The 15264-nt window shown below is 36.2% G+C and overlaps 1 protein-coding gene across 2 annotated transcripts in view; it reads right to left on the minus strand.

Annotated features, from left to right (window-relative positions):
* The window catches only part of LOC134532852 (synaptic vesicle membrane protein VAT-1 homolog-like), a 42865-nt gene that overhangs the window by 3423 nt on the left and 24178 nt on the right, over positions 1 to 15264 (minus strand). Inside the window, exons 2-9 of one of the 2 annotated variants that reach the window (XM_063369843.1) lie at positions 13683 to 13812; positions 13379 to 13594; positions 11407 to 11549; positions 9851 to 9954; positions 9703 to 9758; positions 8571 to 8765; positions 6052 to 6271; positions 2668 to 4061 (exon numbers count right to left, since the gene is read on the minus strand). In XM_063369843.1, the coding sequence (XP_063225913.1) occupies positions 4033 to 4061; positions 6052 to 6271; positions 8571 to 8765; positions 9703 to 9758; positions 9851 to 9954; positions 11407 to 11549; positions 13379 to 13594; positions 13683 to 13812 (1093 nt within the window). In that variant the 3' untranslated portion in view covers positions 2668 to 4032. Of the gene's footprint in view, positions 1 to 2667; positions 4062 to 6051; positions 6272 to 8570; positions 8766 to 9702; positions 9759 to 9850; positions 9955 to 11406; positions 11550 to 13378; positions 13595 to 13682; positions 13813 to 15264 lie in introns of those variants that run through there. The other variant, XM_063369841.1, reaches the window with a different exon arrangement.

Here is a 15264-nt window from a genome sequence, read left to right on the forward strand (position 1 = left end):
ATATTTGTACACTGACTGACTGGTAGAAGCATTTAATTAAGGATATGAATCGCGAAGCCCATAATATATTTCTAACCAAGCATTATTTTTCTCCGTCTAATTACAATATTTGTTAGGTACTAGAAACATCGTACAAACACTGCTTTTTCTGAACTTCAATCAGACGCTCTTCAAAACTCATTTCAATTGAACAAAATCCACGTGTAGTTTACTAACATTACTTAGATGCATTAATACATCGTTTCTTAACTCTTGTTTCAGTTCTTCTTCTTTACCACAATCTTGTTTCTGATTGGCTGTTATTTCTGACGTCATCAGCGACATCGCCGAAGCGACGAAACAGCCTCGTCGCCAAGTGAGCTGTCACGCATCGCGGGCGATGTAGTTGTGATTGGCTGGTTTGGTATGACGTCACATCACATCGCGCCGCGTCGCGTCGCATCGCGGTATTGTGAAAAGGGCTTAATAGTGTATGTTGGTCTGTGCTGCTTGCGTGCTATTGCGAATGTAGCTCGGGCTTTAACCAGTTATTTTATAATTGCAATTATTAATTTCCTACCTAACATTTTACCTACGTGGAAATTATGAAGATTTCCACTCTGTACATATTTTAGATGAATTTGTCAAATGTGTTTTGTGGCAACTACTTTTACACAGTATTCTTATAATGTAATATCTTTATCACACTAAATATTGCAGAAAGTCATGTTTTGATTGGACAGAACTAGTGATAGTCATGAATGCTATACATATCCACATTCGCACCATCCTCACATACAAAGAATTTGTGGCCTCAAGCAGATGATTGTTAATTTTCGTAGTTTAAGCAATACATTTTCATTTTGCAGTCTTAACAGTTTTCCCCACCCCTGCCCTATTCCACACCAGCATTATGTTAAGTCACATTTTCAACATTACAATTTCCGCAGCATCTAATTTTAAGTCTGCTTGCACCAGAGATGAGTGCCATTTTCCTACAATAAACTGGCACAATTATCATAAACATTTATGGAACATTTTACACACAGGAGTTACCAAAACTCGTTTATAACTGGGGTTTTCTCCGAATACATATCTGTATATTGATTTTGAAGCACCTACTGAACTTCATTCCTTTACTTGCTATTTTTAGAACTAGACCATTCTATCTCCTGCTGTCCCACTAATTCACATAAGTTCATTACTATCCTTACCTTACATAATGATTGTCTTTGCATCCCACACATTTGTATCTTTCAGTGCAGCATAAACTGCCAGAAATATTTATATTCATATACTCTTAAGTTGATCCAACACTTGCAGAGTATCACAATATAAATTAACTGCTTCAGGAATACTTTTCACTTGAAACCAGAATTTGTATCTGTTGCTCAAGTGCTGAGAGCTGAAGGCAGAACCATATCAAAGAATAGCTGCCCGACCCGGCTTCGCACGGCTATACTAATAGAAAAAAATTAAGCCACATCTCCCATTTACAGTAATGGTAAATAAAAAAATTCAGATAAAATTACAATGCTGTATAATGTACCAGAGAGAAAATGAATAGCACCGATGGTTTCCCGACTCGTGCACGCAACGTACAACTGATGTACCCGTACTTCGCTACGGCAGTCTACAGGCAGATCACTGTTGCGCCGCTCATTATACATGCCCCTCCTTGTTGGTACGCCACTGCCGCGCGATGCCCGTTGCCATGGAGACGCAGAAGGCATGAACAATGCAAAATCCTGTTCTCATGCAGACAAACTACCCACTGTAGCCTGGTTTTAACCACCCATGGGATCCAATTTTTGGAAAATGTAATCCTGCGTAACATAAGGAACATTACTGTGAAATTAGAGTCTAAAATATATATACTTGAAAAAAAGGGGCAATAAAAACAAATTAAACACACTAAAAACACTAGTTTAGGTTTGCGATTTAAAGTGATAAAAAGTATTTAATTACTAATTGAACTCTTGTGAGGGTACTGATTGCTTCGTTGTTAATGTCACGGGTGTTTTTTACTTGTATAGGAAAATTAAGAATGATAAGGCATCGAGTGCGTGGCAACAATGTTAATAGGCAATAGGAAATAAACTTCTAGCACCTGCGGCATTGTCAACACACTTCGTACGTGTACTGCATGTTGTATCTAACCCCCTCCAACGCATTTGATTCTGAATATGACTTTTAGTAAGGATCCCTAATGTTATTGATAATATAATATAGCATATAGCCTTCCTCTATAAATGTACTATCCAACATTGAAAGAATTTTTAAAATCGCACCAGTGGTTCCTGAGATTAGCAAACAAACTTCAGCTTTATAATATTAGTATAGATTAAGCTGAAATGCCATTGAAACTCAACTGTATTACTTCTTGCGAAGCAACCAGTTTGATAGATAGCAAGGATATATTTACATTGTAGTACATTTGGCATTGTCTACCAGAAAACTTTAACAGAACTTTTTTTAATAGGTATACATTTTTATAACTTGTGAAAGTACAATCCACAATTAACTTAAAAAGTGATTACGAAAGTGAGAGCTGCTTATTCCAAGAAATTGGGGTTGAGGATAATCTTTTTCTTGGTTTACCCCCCCTGGTCTGATGTAATTAAAATAATTACATTTAATATTTTAGTGTAAAGGTTATGAATTCTTTGTAATGATAATTTCTTAAAATTCTTTCAACTGACTTTATTGAGCCTCTTTTCTCAAACACACTGTAAGCACACAATGTTTGCTGTCCATCTCAAACTGGACTGCAGTTTGATAAAACTGTGGAACCAGTAACACTTAATAGGCGCGGTCACAAAACACAAATCAAGGAAAACTAAACTCTTGACTAAGCAACATCAGTCTTACATCAATAAGCACAGTTATATCAAGAAAGGATTACTTATAGTGTAACTTGCTTTGTAGACAACCGGTGAAAAAATAACTAGCAAATCTAATTAGGCTAGTATGTAGGAACATAATTTCTTTTTTTCAGCTGCACAATATATGTTAATCCATTGATTTTGTAATATTTTAGTTAAATAAATATTTAGCTTACAGTTAATACATACTGTGAAAATACAAGCTTTATAAACATAGCAATTTATAATGTTTTCTTCAGTTATCACTATTAGTTTAACCCATTTCTTGTAATTGAAAAGCACATATAACTGTTATAATCATGGCAGTAGCAGATAAAAGTTCTCAAAATTGATCTGAAAAGATTTATACACATTTTATCACACTGAAAGCACATATTCTTAATTCCATAAATTTGCAACAAGACCATATGCAGCACAATGCTGGCAGTATTTTATGACAAATCACTTCAAAGCACTGTGTTTTATGTGATATGCAGAGAGTTGCTGCCATTACGAAAATTCTCGATCCCATTTGATTATTTAAACATTGTGGTTAAATCAGAAAACCTGAAAGCTACTTTTAACACCAAGTGATCATTACCCTGTTCCATATGTCACAAACAATATTAATAATGAAGCAAGAGTAATATTTGAAATGACATTTGGAACAATTCAATAAAAACCTTCCACTTATTCGCACTGGCTGGTGGATTAGCAAGGCATTAAGCTCTAACAGCAACATAATACTTTTTTTCACACCACATTATGATAAATTACAAGGCTTCAATTTCAGTTTTTTATATTTATACAAAAAATCTTTTTAAACTACAGTAAAACATCTATCTTTAACAGTAAAAAGTTCGAAGAGTAATCTTAGAAATGCTAATTTGTACCTAAACAAGATCTGAAAAAATAATTTGATAATTTGACATGGTGATTGTGTGAACAGTTGATCACATGAGTATCAGAGGAAACCCGTGAGCCTGGCAGCAGCAAGATTTGTGCACATTCAGACATTTGCAGCAACTCATTCTTTGGTTCCACATACACACATATATACAAAATTATATTTCATTTATAAAGTATGTTGACAAAATAATGCTAATATCTTACACAAAAATATAACACAGCACAATTTCAATATGTGGTCGATTCTTTGAACAAAGTTTGATATTTTCCCTTTAGCAATTCAACTTGTGGCTTCTTTATCTTTAGTCTCTGGAAAGAAAGTATTTTGTTATTATTAGTTCAAGAACTAAGATATAATGAATAATAGTTTAAATATTCATAACATATCACACATTGCATTCTGAAGGAATAATTAATAAAATGGATTTTATTACCTATACTATTTTAATTAATATAATTAAATCTAATTTTATAAAACTTTGGAACAGAAAATTAATGAATGATTTATTGAGTAATATTAAGACTGAAAAATTAAAACTATTAAAAAACCTATTTTGTTAATTTAGTACAGTCAAACCTCGCTCGTACGGCCCCCGGTTCGTACGTACAGATTTCAGAAACTTGAAAAATAAGGTAAAAAAAATTAAAAAAAAGTTAAAAAATAGGAAAAGTGTAAGAAATATGTTAAAGTTTATTAAAATACAGTCGTAACCTGCAGCGTTTATAACAAATATGGGCTACATACACAGTAAAAAAAAAAAAAAACCGCAAATTTATGGAATTTACCGTCAATAGTGCGCCTTACGCAGAGAAAGGTCATTGTATTCAGTCAGCTGTTATGGCGCGGCGTAGCCGGCTGGCTCTGTTCCCTGAGCTGCGCATGCGCAGTATAACTCACTCTACGCTCCGCCCAGACTCTTGACGTTCCATTAGCAGCCAGCCAATAGCCGCGAGCTTAGCGCAAAAAAATATAAGCTCCACCTCCCGTGTACCTGTTTTGTCCAGTTCTAATACCAGTTTATTGGTATACACACCAGTTTTCTCGCTGCCGTGACATGTTCAAGTTTACTTTCATCTTGATACCAATGATTAATTATTTACAATCCCCAGAAATAAATGGTTAGTTAAAAAATATGCATCAACTGTGTAATACTTTTTAAATTATAAAATACGTATAAAACAGTTATAAGACACCGCTCATTTTATTTTGTGAAGATTATATCTCATACGTACCAGTATTTCGGCTAAGTTATGAAATAAATACAGTACCTATCAGAACTTACAAGCCACATAATATTTCAGTTACGTTCATACATTCGTGAGTTTACGTTTTTCCCTCATGCATTTTAGATCGTCTCGTGCTATAATTACTCTGACTTATCGCTACTCTTAACTGACTACGATTTGGATTTTGGTTGGATTACTTTCGATTTCTTTTTTTTTGACTTGGCAACTAATTTCATCTGGATTTAGATTATTTGTTTCATTACTTGGATTTATTTTGCTTCGGTTTTTGGAAGACCTTCGCTACTTTTTGGACACTCATGTACATCATGAGCGGAAGCAAGAGAAAAGCTATTACGCTTATGGAAAAATACGAAATAAAATAAACTTTTCTATAAAATATATATATTTATTGCGATTAAAAATTCTCATTGCAGCCTATAAACGTTACGTTTTTCATGATGTTTTTAGGCCTACTAGCTAATCTTATCTACATTCATAAAGAACCCACTGTAATTTTTTTATTTGAGCAAATATGTTATGCGTTAATTCCAGCATAATAAACATACATGAAAAAATTTACTTGTTTGCCAAAGGCACGCACATGTACGTGCCGTGTATAGACACGGCAACGGCAATTCATTTCCCGTGGGAGCGGTGGGAAAATGATAGGAGGGGGGGGGGGGAATAACCACAAATGGACGTAATTTGGCCTCACTGGTTTGTAAGTACAACTCGGTCGTACGGACAAATTTTGGAGAACCGTGAGTACGTAGAATCGAGGTTTGACTATCTACTTATGTGACAAGCAAAATCTACGGTAAAGTTATAATATTGTAATCCTACATATGATTTTACAATAGATACTTTGGCAACAGCAGACTTTTAAGAGAATATTTCTAAATCCAATGACAGGAAATAGTGTGGATTTGTTTGAGGAGGGTACCATAAAGTTACATTATGCTCCTGTACCTACTGTTTTAAAGCCTCAGCAATGAACACTACTTTTCTGCCATGACTAGCATTATTAACCTATTCAATGTTCAACATATGCTCTGCAGACAATCCAGCTTACCTGCAGCCTGCTCAGCTGTAGCAGTATCATTTCCCGAGGCATCATCCTCTTTTTTTTCATCATCTTTCTTCTCGTCTTCCTTTTTCTTCTCATCCTTATCACCACCCTTAGCTTTCCCTTTAGCTGGCGTGGCAGGTTTGGGTTTTGGTTCCAGGCTGGGGTCCAGCACGATCTTGCCAATGTTCTTGCGATCGTGCATCTTTTGCATCGCTTCGGGAACCTACACACCAGATTGCTTCAACATCTTGCATAGAAGCATAACATGCACAACACCATGAGTAACTTTGTAGTGGCTACATATTCCTGAAAGCTTTTGAGACTGGCTAAGCAATGAAAATGAGCAAATTCTCTGCATTACAACAGCTTCAAGGTGAATACGAATTGAAAGAAGTTTTTTGTTGAGGTGTTATACGCCTGTCATACGTATGACTCAATTACCCTGACATACAGCTGATGACTTTACTTACTTTCATTTAATAAATTTAAATTTAATGTTTTGCCGCAATCATACATATGCTGAAATATAGACAAGATACATGATACATCTAAGAAAGGTTACATTTCTTAAACTTAAAAACTACTCTTCTCCACTAAAAGTTACTTGGCATGAATATTAGTATTAAGTTTCGTAAGAATTGCATAGGTTCTTATTTTCTTGTTTTTTTTATCAGCACAATACTCTGCCAAAAAATTCCATACTAAAAGCCTTTTAATCTTCAGGCAATTTGTCCAAGTTTTGTCATATTAAATAGTAAAGCTCAGGACAGAATCACTTAATATTCAAACAGATAAAATTAATTAATTTTTGTCAATAATAAGTGTTAAAAAACCAATGATGTTTAACTTATATAAATTTAATTATAATTTTTCCTTTGGCTTTCCCAACATGATTAAAAATTTAGCTTTTAAAAGTAAAATGACATGCACTGTTAAGGTTGAAAATACACAGTGCTGCTGATTAAATACTTAGCAGTCTGCTGGTTATTTTACACTATTGTTTTATTAAATTTTAAACACAATATTTCCTCCCAAAATTTAGTGACTTAGGTTAGGCCTACTACTCCCTTGTAGATGGCTGGGTTTGCTCCTGCTGTATCGCATATTGCTACGTTTTTTATACACAATGACCTCCCTCAAAAACTTCGGTGAAGTATGATAAAATGGTATAAATTTAGGAACTGTGTTTAATGTAGTTAAGAAATTCTGTGTATCTTTAATATTACAATTATACTTTTTTTAGAGTAGTGGTTTCTGTGAAAAAGTAAATCAATCCAGAAAAGGGTATTTTAGTTCCTCTAATTTTCTGGTTACACAACACTGACACAATAATGTCTACTATAGTTTCTTTCAATTGTATTCAGGTATTAATTAACTTCAATATTTCAAGATTCTAAATAAATATCGGCATATTTTTTCAATACATGTACTGGGATGCTAAACAGTGTAAAATACTTGCAGTACTTGCACTAATAAAATGCAATTTTATAAAACAGCATTTTAAATAGTTTTTATACAATGTAAAACACAGGATTGCTTCAGTTCTTTCAAATTTGCAAGCAATTGGCAATGGATATCGAAAAAACCCAAATATGATTAAAGCAGTCCGTCTAATGATGTTTTAATTCTATTAGCAAGTTATTTTTTTTTGGTTTTACAGTTATAACAAATCACCATTGAGAAAATTAATAAAAACAGGCAACACATTTCACTACATGGCTAAATACTAGGATTTAGTGATCTTTCAGAGAATAGGCAGACTTAATAAATATCACTGTTGGTACTCTTAATTCTTACACTTCACCTAGTTCTACACACCTCCATGACAACTACAACAATCTCAGTACTCAACACTAAAACAACCATCATAAAACTGACATGTTAAAGGACAATTTTATTCTAACTCATATGTAATAATTTGTAGTTCATAAAAACTTACAATACATTGCATGGAAAACCAGTTGGCATACAATGCATAATGATACATAAAATATTGTGGAAAATCCATGATTAAATAGAATCATGCATAAGTTTTATGAATGTTTATAGTCCTTTGTTTCTATAGTTTTCTATTGGCTGCAAATTGCTAGCAGATACATGAACTATCAAAAAAGACATCCTTCCGGCAAATTCACTGCCAACCTCTGCAAATTATTGAATGGCGAGCCATTACAGGTAAGTAGGCTTAACGATGCCGCCATTACTCAGCCGTAAATTTGTATTAAAAAAACTGGCAAAAAGCAGTTTAACAGTTGCTTCATCACAACATGCATCACTTGTCCTTGTTTTGTTATTTCAGGAGTTTTAACAGTACATCTTGCATCATCCAAAATAATATTCTGTTTTCACTGAGATCTAGCATATTATCATAAGTTCATATTGAGGGGATATGACCCCCACCTGCATTCACCACTGAATCGTGTTACACCAAATATTACTCTTTGATATAAAAACTTAAAATTGGGAGACGTCCAATTAGTTCTTGTATAGGAAATGTCAAGAGATAACCGGTGCACACTTACATCTTCCAGTGCCCACGTGGAGTCCACAACGGGCTTTATCTTCCCCTCCTTCCACAGGGCAAACACAGATTCCATTATTCCCTTGACGTACGGAGCCCCATTCTGCTGGTACAACAGATGCCGCAAGTTGAAGCCGGACAGAGTTTTGTTCTCGTCAAACAGTTTGATGGGAGACACCTTATCCACTTGCCACCACTGCAACATACAAGTTGATTCCGTAACAAAAATTTGTGCAGCTAAAATTGTAAAACTAACACTGCGACCATGCTATTAAAATAAAAATGTAACAATTCATTCAGGTATCCACATCCTGAATGTGATACATATATTATAGGGGAGCAGATAAGGGAATATATATACCCCCTCCACCTTCCTCCCAAAATCCTAAAAATCTATCATTCCCACCAGCAAATGGAAATAATTTGAAAGTCAACAGCAGGCAGTGGTTCTAAACTTCCCATGTGCTCTGCATATGCTCCTGCCTACGGACCACAACAGTTTAGAACCACTGCCTGCTGTTGACTTTCAAATTATTTCCATTTGCTGGTGGGAATGATAGATTGTTAAGATTTAGGGAGGAAGGTGGAGGGGGTATATATATTCCTTTATCCACTCCCCTGCATTCACCACTGCCCACAGGTGAAATAAAACCTACACTTCACAGTAGGTCACAATGTCTGTGAGAAGGTGGGAGAGGTAAGGATGCCTACTAATATAGTGGGGTAGGAATGCCAATGGTATTAGCATGTTTTATTGTTGCTACTTTGAAGGTTTTAAAAAAAGCATGTATAATGGGGCATAGAACTAAGATTCCAAGAGACCATTGTGTACAAACCATCACTTGATTTTCCTCGGATGTACAAAAACGATATTTTACTACATTTTAAAAATTTAGATTGAGGTTTTCCACACTAAGCTTGAATCTTCAACTAATACTAACTCTGACCAACGCAATTCAAAACTTTTTGCATATTGCATGCACAAGCTCGGCGAGTTAATATCAATGTAAGATCACACTTGGTGTTTTACAATTGTGGATTATAAATGTATTAAAATGAAAAAAAATTCAGCATGCAAAATTTCCATTTTTTTCAAGTGGGAAAGTTCTTCAACAGTAAACACAATATCTTACCGATTTGGCAACACTGAAGAAGCTCTTAGTTTCACCAGTCACCACATTAGAAGAGCCTGCAACATACAGACAAATGTGTCAGTTGTAACCGCTACAGTAAAGCAGCCGCCATCGCAACTACCTAAACATTCACAGTATTGTGGTTTACCATAGAGGATGTATTTCCCCATGGGCTTCAAGAGCGAGTACCCACGGTTGCATTCCTCTCCACACAGGCAGTCCAACACAATGTCCAACCCTTCAGGAGACAACCTGCACAGAGGATGCAAGCAGACAAGATTATTGAAATCATACAAAAAAGAAATTTAATGATAACTATAGCATGAAAGAACTTCAAACACAATAATGATAGCAGCTACAATCTTAGATTGAAAAGGCAAACTGCTTCGTTACAATGCAAAGAGGCCGGTCAATTTTAAATAAAGAGCGGTTAAAAATTGTTATCACAGTCCCAAAAATTTACTGAAGTAATTTTAACTACAAATTTTAACCTCCTGAGGATAACAGGAGGGCATGGGCCCTCAAGCCTATCCCCCTTCCCCATCCCTTTGGGTTTTGCCTCTGGCCACAAGTTTGTACCAAGTAGGGTGGTATTCTTAAGACGTTCGGGTTAGGTAGTAAATAAGCACTGCCATATTCCAGAACTTTTCCTACCTGAATACCGGCAAGGGAACAAATCTGCAACAATTTTAATTAACAGTGCCATACACGAGGCTAGAAATGTGTTTCAACGCATTCAAGCAGACGTATCATAACCATAGATATAATTGTCACAGCAAAACTACTAGAGATGGCAGCACCATCGTTCAAAAATAAATTTCTAATTTTCTCAAGAACTTGAATTCTAATTATTTCCTGTTATGACATTTCAAGTATACAGAAAGTATTCCAGGATAGTTCGCTATCAAAGTTTCATTTGACACACCAATATATTTGGTACATCCCCTGAGGAGTTAATGGTGTCAACCCTCTCACCGGCCATCTGGACGAAAACTAAAAATTAGGCTCTGCACATATGCAAAATTTGGACAACAGCTTGGAAATAGATGGAACAAAATCCGTTCCCTGAAAATAAGGGACTGGCCGTGTTATGCACTAGGAATACAGTTAGGGTACGAGTAGCATATTTAACACCTAAATCCTTATTTTTGTGTCTTAAAATAAAGGCTTTCTTAATTTGGAGGCAGATCACCGATGCAGGAAGGCTAGGTGGTTTGCCATCCTTCAGGCGTGTCCAACTAGGACCACAGCTCATCCAGAGAGCATAAAGCAGCGACAATGACCGAGGTAGCCATGGCTCAATTCCTATTACCTATTACTTAATGCACCACTTTTCAAACCCCACCAATAAAAAAAAAATTTAAAAAACTACGAATGTTACCACAGCCATAAATGAGCGATTTGTGCACATCATAAACTAAGGTTTCTAATAAATTCTTGTCAATAAGACTAATTTATATCCCATCAGAAAAAACCTTTAAATCCAATCCTTTAAATTCCCCCCCCCCCCCCCCTTGGTGCCCGTGCCCCAGATTTTCTGCCCCATGCTTGACGGCCCTGCTTAGTCATTACAATGATAAAGTAGGTACGCTAACCATTTCAATAAGAGGTTTAATTTTTTTTTTATTTTTTTTTATTTCTAACTCAAGTCATTTTCACCTATGCCAGAGTTTCCCATCCTCTATCCTGGAGGGAACTACTCACTTGCGCACTTCGCTGCCGTAATCAGAGCCTCGCTCCAGGAGATGGTCGATGGTGCTCTGCAGTGCCTCGTGCTTGCTCTTTGAGGCAACTCCGAACACCACGACATCGCTCACCGTGCGACACAGCTGCGCAACTGCTTGGCCCTGTACAACAACACATGCACCTTGCTTTAGGAGTGTATTTTATACATAGTTTAGGGGACATGCTTACTGTGAAGTACATACATAGTTCACGCGTGAATGGAGACTTAATAAGGTCTGAGTGAACACTTCACACTGATTGTAACTCCCCATCAAAGTGCAGTCATCAGCAGTTCAAGTGGTGGAAGTTGACCGGCTTTAAATGTCATTGCTACCACCGCAACTATAAAAACAGTCTGTATAAAAACACAAGGGTGAATGTTTGTCAGAATCTGCCTCACTCATTTTATTTGTAAGGGATGTTGCATCAGTATATGATAGGTAGTCCCCAAGTTAAAAATGCAACTTTACTCGCTTCCTGCAGCTTAAGATCACACATCTCTGGCCTACATATGCTTGCATGTGAAAAATGTTAATGCAAGATCAGCACTACAAGTTAACATTTCCAAGAAATAAAATTACATAGAAAGCATTGGGACTTATTATTTTTACATTTGTAACATGCCCACCAATAGCAAAGGACATGACACACAAGCAACAAGTGACAAGAAACAAGTGGTCACTGTAAATTTTTTTAACTTTTGGGCTGTAAAATGACAATTACATGTAATACAATTAGTTATTTTTTCTTTTAATTAGTTAGAAAATGTTTCTTTGACGCATATACTTTAAGGACTTTGGAGAACCTGTGAGGGAATTTGAATACAGAGCAGGGGAATTTATTAAACACACACTTACCTAAATCATCAACTAGGAGGTTCACATCTGTTACACATAAATCTTTACCAGTAATCACCTTTTATAATTACTATAAAAGGGGTCCTTGATAGAGGTGGTCAATTTCAATGATTTTAATATCCTAAACACTTAAGACAGCAAATTTGTAATACATAAAATAAATGAAGCCTATATTTGTACATTTCTAAGCTGCCAATGAAACCCATGTGCAAGATGAAACCAATTTATTCCAGCAAATATATTATGGTAGAAAATGAGGCACAAACCAGGTAATTTATCTAGTTGCAGCTACTTAATATATATATATTTTTTTTTAAATGAAGAAAACTTAGGTCCATAGGATTTCCAAAAGTTTTCCAACTGAAAAGCTATTTATGACAAGATAGGGGTAGGTCAATCTTTTTATAACACATTTGTTCCCCATTTAATTTTTGAAAAATATATATTTTAATTTTGATAAGAGGGAAGGCTTACAACTGAAATTTATATTGTGAGCTATTTAAATGTTAACAAAATATGAGAACTTTGACCAACAACCTTTAAGTAGCACATGGCACACTGTCTACACCAGTGAGAATGGCTATAAATAGTATTGTGCAAATTGTGGCATGAAAAACCCACATGATTTGTGGGAAGAAAAAAAAAGATGCACCAAAATAAACTAAATAGTACCTAGTCTGTGCGAGTACAAATACTAGCTTCATCGATGGTTCTAAAAAGCACGTGCCTTGACACACTGGTGCACCATATAAGTATTCCGGGTGTACCCTAAAAGTATTGCAGAGATGTGTGTCCAGGTATAAAAATATAGTTATTCTATTACACCATTTAATTTAAATTGGTAGGTATGTGCCCAAACATGGGATAAATTTTTATGACACATCAGGCTCTTGTTTTACAAACATAAAAATTAAAACACTAAAACAATTAGAATAAACCTCATCACACTTCTTTTCTTAATATTTGGTGTAATTACTATCACATATTTCAGAAATTTGTATATGGTATGCCTACATTTATTTGTAGGATTTTAAATGCACCCTAACCTCAAAATGTTTTAGAAAACGCACAAAGAGAGGCATAGTAGTACTCACCACACCACCTCCAGCAGAATGCACCAGTACATTCTTGCCAGATGACAGACCTCCCAGTTCAAACAGGAGTATGTATGCAACAAGGTAGTTCATGGTGAGCGCAGCAGCATCTAGGAACGACATGCCCGCTGGCAGGCGGTACACGTATCGCGCTGGGACGACCACCAGCTCTGACCAGGCTCGATATTCCGGCAATGCAACCACGTGGTCGCCAACCTGAAAAAAAAATTTTTTTTTCAGATATGTGGTCAATGCATTAGGTACATTCAGAAACCAATCAAAAACATAAACTCCCCATCCTCACCTTGAAGTCTTCCACACCCTCACCAACTTCTTCGATCTCACCCGCACATTCAAATCCCAGAATGAAAGGTGTTTTTGGAGGAGAGTCAATTGCACCCTGGCGTACCATAAGATCCTGGAAGTTGAGGCCACTGAAACAAAATTGAACTAAAATTTAAAAAAAAAACACAGATCAAGGTGGTTTCATTCGAGGACTTGTGTATCACTATACCAGTTGATCTAGTCAGATAACAGTGGTCTTCTGAAATCACTCCACACAATGGCCACCCCTAGTCTTTATGAGGCTCTGGGCCATTAACTTTTGGAGTAGGGCCTTATCAGCAACTTCCCCCCCCCCCCCCCCCCCGGACAGAAAATTAGAAAAATAAACTATTTTTAAGCCAACCTGTAAATTTAATTTCAACAGTGATTTGCTAATTTATCTTGTGTTTTCATTACAGTTGCATAAAGAATACTAGGGCTGGCTCCTTCAGTCTGTGGGCTGTTACCCGACCATGTCCCTGACACCAGGTTATGACTAAGGCTATGACAAATTCCTCTAATGGTTTGTCTGCCTCTAATGGCCGAGACAAAGAAAAATTATATTTTGCACTAAGGCACTACTAACATTCAGAGGCATATGCAAGGAGGGGTTTAGGGAAAGAATAATAAAAAACTGAAAATTTGTTAAATTTCCAGCAACGAAATGAAATTTGAAAACAGCAGGCATTGAGGTTTCCCCCTCCCACCTTTTAAACCCCCAAATTATAACCTGTGTTCGGTCCTGTCAGAGTAATTTCCAGTATTCAAAAATTTGTAAAGCTACTATTAACCAGGCCGCAAATTGCAGCATAAAATGATCACAACAATAAACTTGTCATTATCCATTTTGAGAAACGTTAAGATAGGAACTGGCTGCACCGGAAGTAGATAATGTGAAAACGCAGCCAGGAAATAGCGATTGCGACAGAATCCGATAACGAGACCACGTGCGGACAGTGCACGAGGTTGGTCGGAAGTAGACCAACATTGAGCTTACACTGTTGCTGTTTGTTGGCGCGCCTACATCTACAAACGTGGAAACTTGCGGTGGGAAAAGTGGTCAGTGAAAAAGAACTCAATTGGCAGAGGTGACAGACATACAGCAGTAAAAGTTTTCACTTTAACTCTTACACGAGATCTGAGAAATTAAGTATTAAAAATATAACTTTTTACTGGCCGTTGATTTTATAAAACTATCCAAGTTACCCGATTTTGTATACTAAACTGACGTATATCCTAAAATTAATGTTTTGCATTGAACGAAATACACGAAATACAATACCGAATGTCACCATATTGTTACGATGCTGTTCTAAACAATGGTCGGCCAGCCTGGTTGATTCCTAGGGAAACCACCGCCTCCTTGAGCGGGCGCGACAGATAGCGCCAGTCCCTACCACTACGTAGTCATGGATCAATTTTTTATTTGTTACAATTCAACGTAGGTAAAATATTTTTAAAAAATACCCGCTGCGTCATGAGTAGTAGGCGCTTAATACTAACACTCAGTGAATGCGCGAAACACTGCTTTTCTGCCAGAGTCCAAATAAAAAATAAAAAAC

This window comes from Bacillus rossius, chromosome 6, assembly GCF_032445375.1.
Source record: "Bacillus rossius redtenbacheri isolate Brsri chromosome 6, Brsri_v3, whole genome shotgun sequence".
Classification (NCBI taxonomy): Eukaryota; Metazoa; Arthropoda; class Insecta; order Phasmatodea; family Bacillidae; genus Bacillus; species Bacillus rossius.